General features: G+C 36.7%; 2 protein-coding genes across 8 annotated transcripts in view; one reads left to right on the top strand and one right to left on the bottom strand.

The window, feature by feature from the left end:
* The window catches only part of LOC124153551 (cilia- and flagella-associated protein 58-like), a 34,160-nt gene extending 21,804 nt beyond the window's left edge, over window positions 1-12,356 (bottom strand). For 2 of the 5 annotated variants that reach the window (XM_046526778.1, XM_046526779.1), the window contains exons 1-2: window positions 4,969-5,082; window positions 451-546 (exon numbers count right to left, since the gene is read on the bottom strand). In XM_046526778.1, coding sequence (XP_046382734.1) covers window positions 451-546; window positions 4,969-5,082 — 210 coding nt within the window. Of the gene's footprint in view, window positions 1-450; window positions 547-4,968; window positions 5,083-11,708; window positions 11,930-11,953 lie in introns of those variants that run through there. The other 3 variants (XM_046526780.1, XM_046526782.1, XM_046526781.1) reach the window with 3 other exon arrangements.
* Window positions 5,155-18,310, top strand: LOC124153553 (peptide methionine sulfoxide reductase MsrB-like). 3 transcript variants are annotated; one of them, XR_006863691.1, is made up of 7 exons: window positions 5,184-5,465; window positions 5,580-5,731; window positions 6,103-6,179; window positions 6,263-6,407; window positions 17,190-17,324; window positions 17,424-17,722; window positions 17,808-18,310. XR_006863691.1 is itself a non-coding variant. In XM_046526783.1 (6 exons), the coding sequence occupies exons 1-5, from the start codon at window positions 5,312-5,314 to the stop codon at window positions 17,307-17,309; spliced, it is 648 nt and encodes a 215-aa protein (XP_046382739.1). In that variant the 5' UTR covers window positions 5,184-5,311; the 3' UTR covers window positions 17,310-17,324; window positions 17,424-18,310. The 3 variants fall into 3 exon arrangements, 2 of the variants coding, with proteins under 2 accessions (XP_046382740.1, XP_046382739.1); XM_046526783.1 differs by having other exon boundaries at window positions 17,424-18,310; XM_046526784.1 differs by lacking the exons at window positions 17,190-17,324; window positions 17,424-17,722; window positions 17,808-18,310 and adding an exon at window positions 15,839-15,937 and having other exon boundaries at window positions 5,155-5,465.
* Window positions 18,311-20,946: the final 2,636 nt, after the last annotated feature.

Here is a 20,946-nt window from a genome sequence, read left to right as displayed (position 1 = left end):
TTTTTAAAATTTTTTCCCAAAACTGAAGTCTCAAAATTAGGGGGGGGGGGACTATAGTCAGAGGGGTACTATATTCAGAAAAATATGGTAACTACTTAAGGTAAAACATCAGGATAGACAACAATTCATTTTATAGTGGTGCCAGTACTAGTGATACAACTGGTCTAACACCGCCGACACTAAATTGGCAAAGGAAACTTCAAGAGCTGCACTAGAAGGGCAATCAAAACTGGTAAAATTATGAATTACGATTTGAAAAGTATTTTAAAATTACAAAATACTTCCCTTAATGTATTTTAATTACAAAATAATTTCAGATATTGTATTTCAGATACAAAATACAAAAGTATCAAAAATACATTATTGAAAAATACATGTATTTTCGATACTGCCTCTGGTCCTTTTAGGTATTAATACGCTCATCTAATTTAAAATATTGCACAATGATACCTTTTCAAAACCTTCTCTCACAATATCAAACTCCGTTTTCGTCTCGTAAGATGGTGGCTTAGAAGACTCATCGTAATAATCTTGTCCTTCCTTCTCCTGCCGAAACAATGAAAAATAAATTAATGTGATATGCATCCACAACATCGTGAAAATAAGTACAAAACTTATGTGACAAGATAACCAAGCTGCATGGTGACACCACAAGACACTAGTAAACACTTCCTGCAAGAATCATTACAACCAAGCCCGGTAATCTCCTCCACGGCTACCAACATTTCAGGGTACAAGTCCTACACCATCCTCAGGGCTGAATGAAACTCGTGATACAGGAGTACAACTCATCGGACCAAAATTCTCAACTCGACCGAAATTTCATCAACCACAAAGGAGCTTACCCATTGGAGCACTCAAGGAGCCTTCACTACCAGCATATGCTGAGAAAGCATCAGATCTTTTTCCACAATAAAGATAAATGATTAAATTTTTTTTATTCAGAGAGCTTAGAGAAGTGAGGAGAGGAACTCATATGTTTCAAATTGGCATATGAAATCCTTTTAGAGACTATTCTTCTTCGAAATTAATTCCTAAAAAGGCCAGGGCTCTGACCCAGAGGCCAATGCATCAGCTACAAAGGACTTTTGGCCAAAATAGCCTCGGACAATTAATCTTTAACACATGTTAAATACAGTTTTGAGGAGAGAGTATGAGAAAATATTAAATATAGGTACCTTTAGGAAAATTGCATCACTATGATACAAAAATGATTTCCAATGTTCCTCAGTAGAAGGATTTAATTTGCATGAAAATGTAAGGAGATGAAGCATTATCGCCATGGCCTCATGCTAAATTTTTCATGAGAAATACTCAAAGAAGTTCTAAAACAATATGCACATACTTTAAAAGTAAACAAGGATACAAAGTTTTCTAAATTTCAGTCTACGGTCTGACAGAGATTCCCATCCCAGTTGATCTAAGATCAGTAACACCAACAGGACTATCGTCATGAAATAGGTATATTTCATGTACCTAACAGCTCTTCTCTTATATATTCTACTTCTGTTTCTAGGTCTATTTCATGAGGATCCCAAACACTGGCAGCATATTCTAAATGGAGTATAATGAGGGAGAAGAAGCTAATTTCTCTCACTTTGTCGTCGCACTTGCTAACATTCATTTAACAAAACCCCATTAACATTAGATTGACTTGTTATTTCCCAAATATGTTTATTCCACCACAGATCATTATTGAGTCTAACTCCTAGTTATTTTATGGATTCTACATTCTCTAATTGGGTACTATGCATGAAATAGCTCTGTAGTGGAGACCATTTTTTTCCAGAAATTCATTACAGTGCATTTTTATCAAATTTAACTTATGCAACGCATTTAACTGTGAAGCCTCACACCATGCGTGGATTGCAGTAAGGTCCTTTGTAAGTTCATCCCTTTGCTTATAGCAATGAATTTCCTTGTAAACTACAGTGTCCTCTCCAAATAATCGAAGCTTACTGTTACTATTTCACCGACATCGAAGGAAAAGGAGTGGGCCAATACACTACCCTGAGGAATGCCACAAGTGACTCCTACCTCATTGGAGACTGCGCTGTCTAATACTACTCTTTCCACATGATTGCTCAAAAGTTCTCTTATCCAAAAAATGACATCTTTATCTAGGCCATAAGATTTCAGTTTTATTAATAGCTTTCCAAGGGGCACTTTATCAAATAAAAAAACATTAAGTCTACTGAAATATTGTCCTCTCCAGAGACTTAAATTGTTTCTATGAATTGATTCTAATTTATAAAACTGTTGGTCTATAGTCATTCCTTCATCCAACAAAATAGGTCAGACCTTGATGAGATAGATCCCCTACTCATTTGCATATCCTAAAACCATGGGTGGATGGGGGAACCAGGGGGTGCCTGGCCACCCCAGCTTAAAGAGTATTTTGTCTGAAAAAAGTTTGAAACCCACACATTCAGGAACAATGAAAACAAAAGCATCATGTTTTAAAAAAAATTCAGTCTTAGTCACTTAAAATTTTGTTTTCAGTGGCTAATTTAAACAAATTTTCCACGGACTCTCAAGGGCTCTGGCATACTGAGCATATAGTTTCTCTCTAGGGGGGTGTTCCGTAGCCCCTAAACCTCCAGCAGGATTGCTGATCCCTCCAGCATAAAACTCTAAACTTCACCCATGGCTAAAACTCTGGTACAAAGTGGCGCGCAAACTAGGAGGAAACGGCTGAAAAACAGAATTATCTACAGTATAACTTTAAAAAGTAAAATAGTTAATTAATCCAAATTTATACAATCACAAACCAGGCAAAAGGCAGCATAAATAGAACTCATTGTACTTAGATACCTCATATGAGAAATGCCAGTGTGAGGGAACCCAGCATTGGCTTGACTGTTACTTGATAATGACTGAAAAATATTGACCCATTCTTGATACATACTCCAACTTCCATGAAATTTAGACAGCATTCAAACAATAGGGTGGTTTCCTATTATTTTTTTATTGCCTAAATCAAAAGATTATAACTCCTTGAGTACGAATTTCACACTTTTAGATTTTTAAATGACGATATCTAATTTTCGCAATTAAACGAAAAGTGAAAATTTTCAAGCGTGCGAAAACGCGACGGCTAAGTGGGAATGATGGGAAAAAGTCCGAGTGATGTATTTCTGGTTCCCCCTGCCGCCTTGTGAGGTGACCTTGGGGCGATGGCTTGAGCGCTGATATGACGCAGGATACTAGCAGGTAGCTGAGTACCCTGCTAGCTGGTAGCGCTTGGCTTACATAAGGATTATTATTCCCCTATCAAACGAAGGAAACTTTCCGACCATAGGCAGTTTTAATAGGTGATTATTAAGAGATGTTTCCCTGAGCTCTGTGCCTCATGCATGCATTGGTTATCTCAAATGATGTAAAACTCTTAAGAGTTAATAATAATAATTATCCACTCGTACAGAAACTAGATCCCTGTGACGTCACGTGGAGTGGAATCGCATGGGTGCCAATCTGGCCTTTTTCAAATGCAGTTTAAGTTGACCAATGCCATTCGTCTAAACTGGGAATTCTAAAACCAAATAATTTGTATATTATGGATACACTTATGGTGGGCAACGAATTGCCTTTCGTTTTCTTTGATGAAGGAAACTACCCTATTCTTTCCCGAGGTCCCGTCAATCCTTTCCCACTATTCAAAACGTGCCACCAAGTTTGCTGCCTCAATATTTGGTCTCCAGGTTTCCCTTTCATCTCCGGTTCGCCGCATTGATGAAGGAAACTACCCTATTAAAAGGGCTATTTTTGGATAAAGAGCAATAAATACACTTTACAACCCCTAAAAGATTTCACAAGAGAACGAGCACATACTGTGTAAACTTTAATCTTTCGAAAGTGGAATTTTCATTATTGAAATCATAACAGCTGGTTTACAAGTTCAAGGTCCACCCACGTCACACAGCATTCCCCTGATGTGATTTTCAACAGGCTCAACTGAATAAAAACAGTACAACACAAAAGTTATCTGGAAATACATATAAACAATGACAGATAGTTACACAAAATGGGAGACATTAATTATACCTAATTTCCATCACTAGCATTGCTACCAAGGAAATTAAAGTCTCCTATCTACCTCCATAAGAGTTGCATTCAGATTCATCAAGTAAAGAAGGTGGCTTTCATATTAGATGACACACGATTAATCCAAATCTAGGAGAATAAGTAGTCCATTTCAAATACTTATAAAACAAACATTTCATGGGTTAAGAGTTATCACAGCACAAATGCTCTCTTGTGGGTGAGTGGCACTGGTGTGAGGAAAACATTAAATGATGCCCACCTGTGAACTCAAGACATACACAAGATGAGAGGAATTTTGAATTAAAAAAGTCATTTAACGACACTTGAATTCCAATCAAATTTTCACTCCAAATAAAGATGGCTAGGAAGAGCAGTTAATAGCAGACCTAAACAGAAATTGAAATCTGAGATCAATTCCCAATAAAAACAAATAATTTTTTTGCAACAAATGTTTTCTTATGGTGCCAGTACCATTGCCCCTGAGCATATTGCATATAAAGCTTCTATCACTTAATTGCCAAATAATTGTGCATATCTGTGTTTTTTTGATAAAAAGTAGTTGCTTTCTTAGCATTTGCAGACAAAAAGTAATTTTCTTATGAAAAAATATAAAAAACAGTTAAGCAAGGTATGTGAGTAAAAAAAGATGTGATTCAAATATAACTCCCCCTCTGCCCCATCGGAAATGTAGGTACCATGTACCCCCTCCCCCCCAAACTTCGAAATTTTGCCATGGCCTTGCCATTGCCATGCAATGCGACTTCATATATGTGATGACATAATCAACAAAATTGGGCCACGGAAAACGTAACAACGATAATATTACTACATGTAATATTATTGCCGACAGGCGGTTTGAAAATGTGAGCCACTATTTTGCTGCCAACCTATCAAATTTTATCGTAAGGAGTAAAATAAAATTACCTCTGGGTCATCTTCGGAACCAATTGAAGAGGACATTCCGCGAGATTTTTTTGATCGATTACTATTAAAAATAATGAGAATGGTTATCAATAATAATAAACGCATCTTAACCATTCCATTTTTTGCCGAAAGCACTGCTCAGCTCTAGGCATAACTCTCCATAACAAAGAAGACGTTTTTTCAACCATGCGTATGGTCCCTTGCTGACTATTGATATTTTGGATGTTCGTAAAGATCTCAAGGGAAAGAGCCTGTTTTATCGAAGTTGAGTCCGTTACCTAGGTAAATAAAATCGTCATCGTTATTGACTGGAAAGAACGACCCCACGCAGGTCGTCCCGGATATGTCAGCATTATGTAGATTGCCAACAACATTATTACGAGTATACTGCGGGCCAAAATTAAGGACAGTCACACCAATTTTCGGAAATCCGGCCAGGACGTTATTTTCCAATCGCAAAAATGTTCCAAAAACGGAATTTGTTCGTCTTCACTCAGGTAATTTGCTCATACTAAGCATTATGGGGATTTTACAGCTGGCATATTATTTTGGATGACTCTTTAAATTCAAGGTCAATGAAACTTATGTTCTATAATGATCCTTTTTCTTAGAAATTAATCGTCAAGGACGCAAAATCGCAGTAACAAAGGCTACGGCGATAAAGGATAAAAATATTACATGGAAAAACATAAGCAAAGAAGAATGGCGGACACGGCTCACTTATGAGGAGTACGAAGTCACTCGTAACAAGGCAACGGAGATCGTAAGCTTAACTTAAATTAATTACGTTGCATTTATCAAAATTAAATCCATTGTGTTTCAAACTTTAACGTTTACAGAATTGATTACATAATTCAGAAACAATCTACGATCATCTGACTGGACTGGAAAAAAATATGTACACAGCGTTGCGGACCCCACGGTTGTCCCCAACACAATTTTAGACTGAGCGATGTATATGCCCAGAAATAGAAAAGTTGCTCGGGGACGCAATTCCCTTCTTCAATCCCACTTCTTGCGGATGCAACGGGCTAAGCTCAAGCGTCGGTTAACATGCCCAATAACCAAAACTATGGTTAGGCATGTACTACCTTGGACATTAACTAAGAGTTAACTTTATTCTTCACTTCACAGCCATTCACCGGGAAACACTACAACAACTATGCAGAAGGAGTTTACCTATGTACCTGCTGTTCACAGCCTCTGTTCAGGTAAACCTAATACATTGCGCTAATGTTGGAATTCAGCTACTAAATAGACATTAGGGTTTGCAGGACGTTATTTTTTATTACAGCTCCAAGGCAAAGTACGATTCTGGTAGTGGATGGCCATCCTTTAACGCAGTAGTTGAAAATACGAACCGGGATGAAGCCGGCCAGGTGACCTTGAAGACCGATACAAGTTTCGGGATGATCAGAACTGAAATCCTGTGCGGAAAGGTAATTAAAGAAATATATCAACCAAGCTTATAATTTAAAAGTGGTGTCAATGTGTGGGTTGTGGAATGAAGTTCCGAAGTGACTAGTAATCACAAAGATCCCTCACTAGGCATGTATGTTGCCCTGGTTGTCGTACGCTGATGTTAATCTCTCTCACTAACCTATGAATGACACCATTTCTCTGTATTTGGTACGGTTGTTTTCTCTCAAATACTAGAGTGAATTAAGAACGCACGAATTCACCCGAGAGTTTAGTCTGGGAGGGGTGAATCAATTTGCACAGTTGTTCTCTGGGTATTGGAACTTTATTCCAAAAGACAAAAAAAGAATGATACACCATACACGAATGCATCTAGCGAACTTCGCACCATGACTGCGGCCAACCGACCGAACCGACACACACGTACCGTCCAACTTGGACATACTCGACGGACTGCTCTAGCCCGAGCAGGCCACACACCTTCTCCCACACCGCAATATCGACAGTCAATTGTCAAAGCATATATGAGAAATTGTCTCAACTACAACACCCCTCCTCAATTTCTCATACATCTTAAATTTACCCTATGCTTGCAAAACACTTTTGCTGATAACCCTTTTGTCAGTACATCCGCCTCCTGTTCAGAGGAAGGCACATATTCAATGTAGATAACCTTAGAGTTATACAAGTCTTTTACAAACTGATATTTTATATCAATGTGTTTCATGCGTTTTCTCTTCCAATTTTCTACAGTCTGAATACATGATTGATTATCTTGGAAAATTGTTATTGGATCCTTCATATTAACATTCATTTCAGACATCAACACTTTAAACCATAACACTTCAGTCGCAGCTGCCGCTAAAGCAACATACTCAGCCTCAGTAGAAGACAATGCTACTGTACTTTGTTTCTTTGTGTTCCATACAACTAGATCACCATACATTTTCAATAAATAACCAGATGTTGATTTTCTATCACTACAATTTGCAAAAGCTGCATCGGCATAGCACAACAAAGGTGTACTTGAATTACCTTCATACTTTAAACCAAAATCAAGTGTCCCTTGAATGTACCTCAAGATTCTTTTTAAGCCTTTCCATTGTATTTCAGTGGCATTACTTTGAAATTGACTATAGAAATTCACTGCAGCACAAATATCAGGTCTTGTTCCTAGACATGCATACATCAAACTCCCCACTAGTTCTCTATATGGTTTAACATCAATGATACATTCTTGAGATGTCACATCGTTATCTGGTTGGAGTTCAATTGGAGTACTCACTGGTTTACATGATTCCATATTAAATTTAGTCAAAACTTTCTTTAAGTAATTTGTTTGATTAATAAACAGACCATCACTAGTAAAAGTTACCTTAATTCCCAAGAAATTACTGGTAACACCTAAGTCTCTCATTTTAAATTCACCCATTAACTTTTGTTTCACCTCATTTAACAAATCACTATTATTTCCTGCAATTAAGAAATCATCAACATAAAGCAGTAGGTACATTACATCCATTTCATTTCTCATTATGTATAAACATTCATCAGCTTTACTGCTTTCAAAACCCAGTGCTCTTATAAACTCATCAAACCTTTTATTCCACTCAAGGGGTGCTTGTTTTAAACCATATAATGTTTTTTTGAGTTTACACACTAAACCACTTTTGACATTCAAGCCTTCCGGTGGGTACATGTAAATTTCCTCTTTAAGATCACCGTGTAGAAAAGCATTCTTTACATCTAATTGGTTGACAAATAATTTCTCTTTGTTTATGAGACATAGCAATGCACGAAAGGTTGACAAACGTGCTACAGGAGCATAAGTTTCCTCATAGTCTATCCCTCTTTTCTGTGCACAACCTTTAATTACCAGTCTTGCCTTAAGTCTTTCTACATTTCCATCACCATCTTCCTTAATGGTAAATACCCATCTACTTTTAATTGGTAATTTACCTTGCGGAAGAGAAACTAATTCCCAGGTATTGTTAAGTTCTAATGCATCAAGTTCATCATTAACTGCTGCAAACCATAAATCTTTATCATCCCTATGTTGTAGTTCAGTATAACAATTTGGAACATCATTGCAGTAATTTGTTGCAAAGAGTGACACATCACAATTATTTTTTAAGTTAAAGTTATCAAGAGTATCATCACTCTTTTCTTTCACAGTTACTTCATTTGCAAATTCAGTCTCGTTAGGATTAGTGGCTAAGGTTACGTAATCTTCTAGATATTTAGGTTTTAATTTCACTCTACTACTTCTCCTGAGTGGTTCCTCACTTTCACCACTTCCCTGTTCAATTGGTTCAATCAGCTCAGTACTCTCATCTAAAGATTTATCTTTCCATGCAATATCCCAATTTTCAGTTACTGAGTCATTGTTAGTTTCAACAAAGATTACATTCCTTCCCACAATAACTTTGTTATCTTCTAATGACCACAACCTATACCCATTATCACAGTATCCCAACATAATACATCTTTTGCTTCTTGAGTCAAATTTACTATGTGTTTGCTCCTTCGGTTTGTGAAGATAAGCCTCACACCCAAACACTCTCAATTTGCTTAAGTCAGGACGTTCACCATACCACATCTCTGCAGGGACTTTACTTTCATTAAGGGCTGTGGTAGGACTTCTATTGATTAAGTACACTGCTGTCATCACAGCTTCAAACCAAAAGGACTTTCTCAACCGACTACCAACAAGCATACATCGAGCCTTATCTAGAATTGTTCGATTCATTCTTTCAGCAACGCCATTATTCTCCGGAGTTCCTGGAATGGTTAGCTCAAATTTAATTCCTTTTTCTCTAAAGAATTTCTTTACTTGGCTGTTCACATATTCTGTACCATTGTCACATCTAAAGGCACATATTTTAGTTGAAAAACGACTCGTGACTCTAGCTTCGTACTGTTTTAAATATTCATACACATCAGATTTGGACTTTAGACCAAAAACAACAGTGAAATGTGTATAATCATCAATCAAAGTCAAAATATATTTAATACCATTATACGCAAGAGGAGTTATTGGCCCACAAACATCACTATGTATTCGTTCCAATGGTCTTGTGGTTTGAGATCTCGTTCTATTAAATGGTTGTTTCGTCTGTTTGCCCTGAATACATATTTTACACACATCTAAATTATCACATTTCAAATCACCAATACCATCAACAATTTTACAAAGATGTTTTAAATTTGCATTGCCAATATGACCTAACCTGGTATGCCAAACTTGATCACTTACACTTGAAAAAGCCTTTCTCTCAATGGCACACTCGTCAATGACAATAGGAAGTTTATAGATATTATCCATTCTATCACCAACAACAATATTTGCATTACCTTTCTTGACATAACATTTCTTATTTCGAAAATTAATTTCAAACCCTTTCTTTTCTAGTCTTGAAACAGAAATTAAATTGAACTTGAGATTTTCCACTAATAGCACATTATTCATTTCTATCTTGTTTACTTTTCCATTCACAACTGCAAATGCTTTTATATCTCCTACTTCTTTAGCAACAAGAAAAGTATCTGACTTTGCTACCGTTATTTTTATTGGATTGTCAAATTGTCTAATATTATAGATCGGAGTTCCCACCTTAACAAGATGATCTGATGCACCGGAGTCCAACACCCAGTCACTCTCAGGTGTTGCGGTTTCGCTTACCACCGCTGATGATACTGCCGTTGTTTGGAAGCTGTAGGCAGGTTCCACCTCCTCTTCTGCCACCAAACATGCATCATTTCTGCCTCCGTTGTTCCATGGTCTTCCTCTGCGACCAACTGCTCGTCCACCTCTTCCATTCGAGCGCCCATGAAACGCTCCTCCTCCAGGCTTCCAGCACTGCACCTTCCTATGTCCTCTCAAGCCGCAATTGTGACAATTGAATTTGAAGCTTTCTTTCTTCTCTCTTCCTTCACTTTGGGTCCTCTGGTTGCCCCTCCTGCAGCCAGCAAAGGCCATATTCGGGACATCTCGTTCCGAAGCGACTGAATCTCTTGTCTCTTTCTTGTGTGCCTCGTACTCCTCAATCCTCACTCTAACAAACTCCATTTTCAATTCTGTTGCAGCCAGCGATTGCAGACTAGTTACAACTGTCTCATACGATGATGGCATCGTCATCAGGAATCTTATTACGGCACCGTCATCGTCAATTTTCTCGCCGGTTTGTTTTAGGGAACGGATCAGTCTGTCGAATCTCAGGCAGTATTCGCTAAACGATTCCTCTGTTGGGTCATACACAAGCGTATGTAATTGTTTCGAAAGCATCATTCGACTCATCACAGACTTCTTCTCGAATCTATTCTCTAATGCTTTCCACACGTCAAAAGCGGTAACTTTGCTTTTGACTAGCTCCAGCTGACTATCTTGTATTCTCTGAATTATTAGACTTTTGCATTTCTTATCGTTCCTACGTAATTGCATAATGTCTTTCTGCTTCTTTTCTCGTGCGGACTCGTTGTCACTTGCTAATATTGCGTACGGTTCTGACAGGACATCGAACGACCTTTCAACATGTGACAGGACTTCCTTCTCATCTAAAAACACTTCCATTCTATATTTCCAGTCACTATAGTTCTTCCCGTCTAATAGCGGTATTCTATATCGCTCTTCTTCCATATTAGAAGTTCTAATCCACCACGTGGTCGCAAGTCACTTTCTCACTGTTTCCGGGATTTCTGGAGTTCCTGCGCTCGTAACCCCTGGGCCCATAACCTCTGGGAGGGGTGAATCAATTTGCACAGTTGTTCTCTGGGTATTGGAACTTTATTCCAAAAGACAAAAAAAGAATGATACACCATACACGAATGCATCTAGCGAACTTCGCACCATGACTGCGGCCAACCGACCGAACCGACACACACGTACCGTCCAACTTGGACATACTCGACGGACTGCTCTAGCCCGAGCAGGCCACACACCTTCTCCCACACCGCAATATCGACAGTCAATTGTCAAAGCATATATGAGAAATTGTCTCAACTACAACACATTTGGTGTTCAATCGCGTTGTAGGTCAGTTTGCAAGCCCTTTGTTACAACACAACTAAAAATACACAAACCCTTCACTTCATGCTTCCTGTCTAGTGTGTGAAGAATGCACGACGAACTCAGTAAATCCTACCAGACATCATAAATGTAACTGTTTCATTAACCCTCTCCTATGCCTGTTGTTATTCAGTACATTACAGAGGACAATTCGTTAGACATACCCAGATACTAATTCCAACTCGTAATGAAACTTACTTTCCATGAGTTGTTAGATATTGCATGCTGTTTGATCGTAGAATTTTGCTTGACTTACCGACACACGTGTCCTCTCTATTTACCCAGTGTAGGATATCACATTACTTCACTGGCAGTAGGAGAGGGAGATCATACTTGCAAAATTCCTGCACACTAATTAATTATAGATGGTTAGTCGTGGTTCAAATTTGCAAACAATGGAATAAGCCAGTAGAATTTGCATATATGGAGGAAAATAATATAAATATGCTATCATAGGACTCATACAATAAGTAAGAAAGGTTAGTACTGGATGCAAACTACCTGGTTGTTTGCTTCATTGTTAAGATTGCTAATGAGGTTGAGTTCAGTGCGTCACCGAAGATTCATGCTGATTGCGCGATTTAAATTTTGAAGAGTTATATCAACGAGTGAATCGTCTGAAAAAATTGTTCATTGCAAATCCTATGTGTGCGTGCACATTGCCCATTCGCTTTTCAAAATAGTAATTGTAAAGTGACTGTCGTAAATGCGGGCATGTCCGGTTTTCAAGGAGTAATGAATGCTGTCGAGAGATGGCAGGTTGTGGAAGCGCTAATCAGAGTCCTCTGGATGGCAGTTCACTACACTACTCCCTCATAGGGTCTATGCATGGTCCATGTAGTGTATATATCAACAATCCAGAGGACTCTGGCGCAAATGGAGCCAAGAGGAACCTCTACGAATGGAGAATTGGTGAGGTGTCCCGCGCTGAAGTTTTAAAATTGTTTTTCTTTCAAAATTTTTGTCTATATTTTCCTGCGGCAAGGCTCTTCATTTCTGTTATTTTCATCTATAAAAGTTGTCATTAATTGCTTCTGAAATTTATGATTATTTTTTTTCTGGTTTGAGTATTTCCGATATGTCTGTTATGATTTTTAAATGGCAAGGCTGAAGGTATTGTTCCCGTCATTTTATTTTTAACTTACGCCGATTGCGAACGAAAAATAATGTCCGTTTTGATTACTCATTCGTGTGTCAGAAGTAACAGCCTTTTTTATTCCGTTTAATCTATATTGAAAGACAAAAAGTAATGAAAATATTCTTAAAAAATTATGGTTAGTCTCAAACGTCTCAAAGATTTTTGCCAATTTTGCATTAATATAAGTCATTAGAGTCATAAGTTTTTTGTTAATAGTGCTCTTGTTTCACTACATAAAATATTTTGTTGAATTTTCCATTGTATGCTGATTTTCAGTTCTTTGGCCAGGATCACCAAATACCATGGGCGCACGTTGTGGGACTGATCAAAAATAAGGCTTGAAAATTTTGAGACCTCTAGGTGAACCCCTGGCTCTCGCTCGAATGCAATTTAGGGGGGGAGGGTTACAATTCTAAAAACATAATATTTTATGGTAAATCCCTATAATTTTTGATGAGGGTAGTTTTAGGGCAAAAATTTCGTGCATTTTGACTTATCTGCCACCGTTTAGCCACAAAATGCCTAATTTGAGTCCGCATCTGCGAAGAAAATATTCCAACGCCCACGCAGCATTGCAGATACAAGAATGGAGAGCCGATCCCGTCCCCTCCCCGCTCTCTTCTCCCCCTCCCACGCCTCGAATACAGCATAATTCATCCCGCCTGTGCTGCTAAGAGGGCGTTCATCTTTGATAATATAATTCGGAAGATGGTAGAAGGCAAAAAAGGATGTGTAGTGAGACGACTTGTCTCTTATTTGGCGCCTCGTCGGCATCAAACAAATCGATGTTACCAACTTTTACAGAAGTGATGAAATATTTTTAGAACCAAGAACGCAGGAATATTCCGGTATTGTCTGACAGCTGTGACTAAATGGATTTTGTGCAAAGGCCACGCGCCTCCTCTTCCCACTTGCCTCTCTCTCCCACTCCCCAAATGCACCAAAATTCACACCCAGTGCATCTATTTGATGATTCAGCTTCGTCTGTGGAGGAACAATCACGAAAGACTTACTCAATTATCTGCTTTCCAGTCTGTATTTCTTATGTCGGTGTCATTCCTAGTCTTTCGCTGCTGTCAACAAAGTTTTGGTGAATTTTTTCACGAATCTCTTGTCCGCATGTATAATAAAAGGAATATTTAACGTCAAATTTGAACGTTCATCAATAGATTTTTGAACTTCCACAGCTCTAAGGTCAGATATAACCGAAAGTACCGCAGTCTCTCTCCAATATAATATCATCAGCTTCCTTTATGTCGATATTCAAATCCAGCAATTAAAAAAATCTCGGGTTGTTCGCCAAATGCATCCTTGCAGCAATGCAAATCGGGTCCATAGATTGCCCTCCCAATGTTTATGTCGCAAATCTAAGTCAATTTAGTGCAATCAGCAAATGGGCCACTGCAAGGGACGAAAGTATAGTCTTTCATTCCATCAAAATGGAGCTCTTCGATACATTTGGTACACTACAGTGAAACCTCGATATAACGACACCCAACGGTGCACTAATAAACACTCGCTATAGCGAATTGTCGCTTTACCGGAGGTGGAGCAAATAATAGCCAATATACCTGTTGCGAACAGATATACAGGAACAGAAGTGGTGCAGCGACAGATAAACATCTATCTGATAAATGTAAGCATAAATCCAGACGAAAGGCGATATTTTTTTGCATCACTAAATTTCCTTACTCAAATAACGATTAACTATTCAAACAATTTATAAGTGCTGCACTGAATAAAAATCATGCAAAGCACTGTTTCGTCAATCATTATATTTATCGAACGACAGTTTACCACATAAATTTGAGACTGAGCACTCCATTAACTTCATTTCTAACAGATCGCTAGCAATGACAGAGGTTAAGGAGTCTTGATGAAAGTCTTCCAGCGGTGAAACCCTCGCTATGGCGAGAGCCAACACCGAAAGGGTCTCGTAAAAACGAATTTTTTAACACGCTTATTATAGGGTCAATTGACGGTGCATCGGCTATCTCTCGTAATAGCGGGGGTGTCGCTATAGCCCGTACTCGCTTTAACGAGGTTCCACTGTACTATGTATCTTACGAAGTTATGATTTTTGCGTCAGCTAAAGTTGCGGCGATGATCCTGGCTGTTGCTTGGTTCTTGCATATACCTCTATCACAGTTGTCAGGTTGTCAGATGCATTTTCCCCGCAGAAGTTCCAGTTTGAGTATAGTCCTCAATGTTTATTTCATGAGGAACGTAGAAATACAAATAGGCTGATTTCTCGTCAGTTTAATTTTCTTCGGATGAATTAATGAAGAAAATTTTTGATACTACATATTTTCCAATACAAGAATTGACAATGTTGACTCAACGCTCTCCTACGATTCCCTTTTTTCCTCAGTTGTCGAGTTTCTTTAGGATTCAAATCCAGAAGCCATCATCTTTCGTTTCGTCCACTTATTTCTAAAATACTTCTTCATTAGGGGGGACCTTATGCTCCTTCTTGCACACACACACAAAAAACATTGCTTAATTTCAAAGATTTATTTAAAAGTGTTTCAGTTTTGTATTTTAATAAAACCCTACTTTTGGCCTATTTGCATTTTCCGTAAGTATTAGTACTTCCTGTGGTACCGCTAACTACTTTTAGTCACACACATAATGGAAGAGAAGCGCATCACCTTATCATAGACGAAATTTTTGCACTGAAAGGGCAGTAACTCATCAAAATCTATAGGGATTGTCCATAAAATATTATATTTTTAAAATTGTGACCCTCCCCCCCTAAATTGCATTTAAGCGAGGGTTAGGGGTTCACCTAGAGGTCACAATTTTTTCAGGCCTTATTTTTGATCGGTACCATAACTTTTTTTCGTTGGACCAGATGGATTTGAAAAAAAATCAATTTTTCCGATCCGCCCTATTGAACAACCACGGCTTGCCCCCCCTCTAGTTTGGGTACACCCTTGCCAAATAAATTGAGAAAAAAATCAAATTGAAATTTTGCATTGCTACTCTCTTAAAAAATGTGGGTCTTATTTGGGCAGTGATATAATTTTTGATGGTTTTTCTATCAATGTTTGTTCCAATTGGCCTTGATTGGCCTTGAATTAAAAATTGATCCCTCAAACATGAACTTGAAATAAAAATTTTCACAAATATAGAATCTATTCTTATGTAAATAAAGTGTCAAAAGTAAATATTTCTAGTCAACTATTCAATTTGTGCGTAAATTTAAAGCTTTATTAAATTGATTAATTTTGCTGGTGTTTTGTCAGCTGGTATGTTGCACGTGTAATGGACTGAAGGGGGAAGGAAGGAAAGAGGAATTAGGAGGCCTGACGAGTAGGAAGAGTTGCTGAGACCTTGCTATCATGAATTTTATTTTATTTCTTGTGTATTCATAAAGATTTTTTCAGTTAAACCTTTTTTGCTAAGCTATTAAATCAAATTCTTATGGTCATTAATTTATTGCAATACACACCCTCCCCTTAATTTTGATGGTGAATAAATTTGGTTGCGTTTTCATTCATGCTTTCAAGACTAAAATATATGAAAAAATTCCCTAAGCCCATAATTTTTTAGAATTCATCAAATTTTCCTAATATGAAGCATATTTGCACATAAGTTTAACCTTGGATGTACCAATATGTACTCATTCAATTATGTGCTATAGCTCTTAGTGTTTTGCATCTTGGTTTTGAAAGTGGCTCAATTGCATCAGTCAATTGATTGAAGCCTTCTTACCTCGTACCTTGCCAAATGCTTACAAACTATTTGCTATGCAGCTATATAGTTTTATGCATCGATTTGATATCTAAAGTTGTTTTTACATCATATTATAACCATAAGAGATATCCTTTTAATATGTACATAAACTTGATACCAGCAGCTATGATGACATTTCTATATCACATTTTGCTTGGGAAAGATATCCTTTTAATGTCAGAAACATACAGTGGCGGATACAGAGAGGGGCTATAGCAATCCTGGTATCCATTTTACTCTAGATAAAATGGTAATTTTGTTTGGACTCCTCTACTACTGGGAGGTTACCACTCAGGTCCCCCCTTGTCCTTTTCATGGATCCACCTCTGGATACATATCAATTTGATATGGGCAGCTTAAGTCCTTTTCATATCATATTTTAATTGGGTAATGTATCTTTTTAATGTCATATATGTATCATCTTGACCTGGGCATCTTCTGTCACTTATGAATTGGCAAATGTCACTTTTGACCAAATTCTGATATTTAAAGCCAATATCATATTGACTAATAAGTGATTTTTATGACATAAAAGTTGGAAGTATTGGAAGTATGTATATCAGCATGCTGCCGGGGTTAGTTCACTTAAACCGTAAATTATGAGAGATGAGAGAAATTAATGGAAAACATTTGAGCATTCTTTTTTTTACCATGAGTATAATTTTTCAAAGCAAAGATTATCCCAATCAAAATTCTCAATAGCTTCCTTAGAGGAAAAATAAAATTATAGCTTAAATGAAGCAAAAATATTTTCCTTGCAGGAAATGGAAGCCAATTTAAATATTTTTTCATGAACTCTCATCTCTTATAGTTTTTGATTGAAGTTAACTGAAAAATTTTGATTTTGGGAATTTTTTACAGTGCGATGCTCACCTTGGCCATCTCTTCAATGATGGACCGCCACCCACTGGTCTACGGTATTGTGTTAACAGCATTGCCTTGAAATTTCTGCCGAAGGATAACGACAATAATGGAGCTTAATTGCACTTTCTCTAGGTAAGAAAATATATTCTTACACCTCAATAAACATTGATGTTACAGGTGTTACATGTATCATTGATGGATATACTGACTCTTTTGTATTTATTGTTTTAGGGACAAGGATACAGAAAAGAGATGGAAAATTTTGTGGAGATATTTCTCATGGATTTCCAATTTACTTGATTTTCCTCTTGTATCTGGAACTTTATGCTTACACTGAAACTGAAAAAGAAGTGGATATGGGCCTTTGGACATTGAAAAGATGAATACGTACAAATTATATTGGATGAGCTAATGCTGTCCTACATGCTATAGAATGCTGTCAACAGATTTCCTCAAATGGGGAAAAAAACTATGACTGTATTTGTACTGAATTAGTCTTTTTTATATTTATAACTTAGACAAACAGAAATGTAAGTTCAATATTAATTTTATATTTTTATTCAGTGATGGAGTTTCTTTGTGGAAATAATTTATCTTTCGTCCTCTTGCTTTCAGTATTGAATTGAAAGAACATAACTTGGTAAGGAGTTGATGCTTCGCCAATGATTCTCGGCAGCAATAATCATGCTTATTTATAATTGTAGAATGTAAAATTTAAGGTGTGATGGAAAATACTTGATTGTTACTTCAATGGAGGAGCAATTTAGGTTATACACTATTGAAGAAATATAAAAATTGTTGCATATTGTTGCATAAAAATTGTTGTCTTTGGTTTCCATAAAATGTCATCATTTGGGAAATTCATAAGGTCAACTACAATTATTCTCTTAATAAGGTCAACAATGATGACTTATTATGATATTTCATCATCATAACAGGTCAAGTTCTTCAACTATCAAATCCAAAGGATGTTGGGTCTTTTTATAGTACTTCATTTATTCGTTTGCCTCAGTGGTTATTGGTTGTAGTTCTGACTTACCACTGATGTACTTAGTTAATGGTAAAAATTGTTATTTTAACTGAAATCAATGAATTGAAATATAAGCTATTGCTTGCAATTTTCTCCTTTTTTAATAAATGTTATTTTTTTACTCTGTTTCTCGTATGTTGAGTTGCCTCTCAATTTTGGCTGGTGCTCTTCTACATACTTTCTGTGGTCTGTGGTATCATTTATAATGATAGCAAAGGTGACAGAAAGTTATCACTACTGCTCAATCGAGCGATATGATAGAAAAATGCACTTTAAAATTTCACAATGTTAAATTATGAGTTTTCAAGTTTAAACTTAAAGAATGAAGTGGCATTTGATTGATATATATTTGAATGAATAAATATTTGAAAATTCACTTACCTTTAAGTGGGTATGCCACTGCTCTTTATGCGGCTTAATTTTTATTTCTCGGCTATCAGGAGAGCCATTTGGGCATGCTTCTTCTAACTATGAACTTGTGTATCTCGTAGTATTTGTGCACCTTGTTGTAGTTGTTATTTGCTGTTAGTCCTGTTGTTGTGATCAAATTTGAGCTGTCAGGATCCTTACATTGGAGCCCAAGGTGGGGGTGACACTGCACTGTCATATTTCTCAGCTATGCGATTATTAGCATAAGCAAACTAGTTCTCTTCATTAAATTTTCCAAATCCATTCAATAAAATTCCTATGTTTTTCTTTCACATTATACTGTTGCATGAGTTACGATGACTGCAGCATGCTGTCAATTGCATAAAATCGCAAGGGCTAAAGTGTGCTCACCGTAGGGCTAGGAGCCTTAAAAAAATTTCGAACAGTAATTACAATTTGCTGATAAATTTAATTATTTCATACATTTTCATCATGATTCCTTTCAAAAACTGTGACGGATATTTATTTGTAACTGGCTACAAGTTTGTAAGTGTTACAGATCCCTCTTATATTGTCTGATGTTTGCTTTCCACACAGGTTGACATCCCTTTCTTTGCCATAGAAAATTTTTCAGAAATCATTTGTTCCCTATTTGAGTTGGAAAAATAAGGAATAAAGACCTTTCGATCAGACAAAATGTTCAGGTAGAGCTCATTTTGGGTATTCAATGGGCGACACTGAAACTGCTTACCATCAAAAAACCCAGTAAATATATCGAAAAACCCAGTAAATATACCAAAAAAGGTTTCGCTCTTTGCCTGTCAAGCGTCAGCTTTGCTGTTGTTTTGCGGAAACTTAGCCATTTGGAGAGAAAACAGGTAAATAATATGTACACGACACTACTTGGCAGGAAACAAAGAAAAGAAACATATATGTACATGATAAATTCTTTAAGAATACTTCTCCCAGAAAAAGATTAAATTAGTTAGAATAGAATAGTTATAGAATTGCTGAACAACAGTATTCTTTTAGGATATTTCTTTCAGAAAATGAGAGTTTAGAAACATCAAATATTTTTTACCTACATCTATATAATCTTGAAATTTTCATGTTATCAGGGATTACTTTATAAAATCTTAGGTACCCGCTGGAATGCGTACCAACACATTTAATCCACTCTATTTTCAAATATTAGCCCCCATAAAATTTCTGATATTTTATACTTGTAATAAACCAAAACCAGATTTCTCCACTTGAACATAGATAATGGGAGACATACGAGTTGGGGAAAAATCAATGTAAAAACTATTGTCATGAAATGCAGTGACGTGTTAATCAGATTGATGCTTTGATCATGATCATGAGATTGTGAAACACCAAAAACAATAGATTAAGTTCCCAACTGCCGCTGTAAATATCCACTATGACTAATACAAAGTAATTATAACTTTTTGGAGTTACTTGACTCGAGTTATTTCCATCCAAGAATGGATATTGGATTTTGCTGTTTACAGCTTTTGTGAATTATCGAGGATAATACATGCTTGCTGGGATACATTGGTGGATTTAGGAGACACGTGCCCTCCCCAGATGCTTAAAAAATACACAAGATTTTTAACACTGTACTGTAGTTTTATTTGGTGCATTACGGTGCCTCAGTCATTTAATATAATATTAATAACTTTTATAAAAAATAAATAGAAAATTACCACAATAATTGTTGTATTTTGTTTTTGATCTAAAAAAAATATGTTAAGGCCTGTCAGACCCTTGTGCCCCCCACAGAAAAAAATCCTGGATCCGCCCCTGCTGGGATGGACTATCAAGATTTCCTCACACGGTCGCAGGGAACGCAAGAAGCGAAACGCCATTAAAAAAAATATTTTTGAGCTTCGCCTATGTGCTAAAAACAAACCTCGCACGTAAAAGAAGAGCCTCAGTTTCCTAATTCGATTTTTGTAGCAATCCTTTATTCACTCATGGTCAATGAATGCTAACTTAGAATCCTTATACTAGATTGTGCATTTTCCTGGGGCGTAGATCTTTTCAAATTTTTAATTTAATTAGAAGTCCGTAGTATATCCTTATTCTCTTAAAAAAGAAGAAGATGCATTTGCGAAAAATTAAAAAGAAACAATATATATGCGGATCATTCCACCGCGACAATTATTTTAAATACGGCATAAATAAATTGCAAAAAAAGACTATTGGAATTGTATACTTAGACTTTAAAAATATATCAGCTTTAAAAGAAGCCGCTCTAAATTTTTATGCCATTATTATGAGGAATATACTCGGATTTTTACGATTAGAATTATATATTTTTACGAATCAAATGTGGAAAATTAATGTTTG

This window comes from Ischnura elegans, chromosome 2 (genome assembly GCF_921293095.1).
Source record: "Ischnura elegans chromosome 2, ioIscEleg1.1, whole genome shotgun sequence".
Taxonomy (NCBI): domain Eukaryota; kingdom Metazoa; phylum Arthropoda; class Insecta; order Odonata; family Coenagrionidae; genus Ischnura; species Ischnura elegans.
The sequence above is the reverse complement of the archived record's forward strand: the minus strand, read 5'-3'. Positions and strand labels throughout refer to the sequence as shown.

Coding starts and splice junctions, on each gene's coding strand:
- LOC124153553 (XM_046526783.1), top strand. CDS start 5,312: ATGTCAGCATTATGTAGATTGCCAACAACATTATTACGAGTATACTGC. Junction 5,466..5,579: donor ATTTGTTCGTCTTCACTCAG/GTAATTTGCTCA, acceptor CCTTTTTCTTAG/AAATTAATCGTCAAGGACGC. Junction 5,732..6,102: donor GTAACAAGGCAACGGAGATC/GTAAGCTTAACT, acceptor TTCACTTCACAG/CCATTCACCGGGAAACACTA.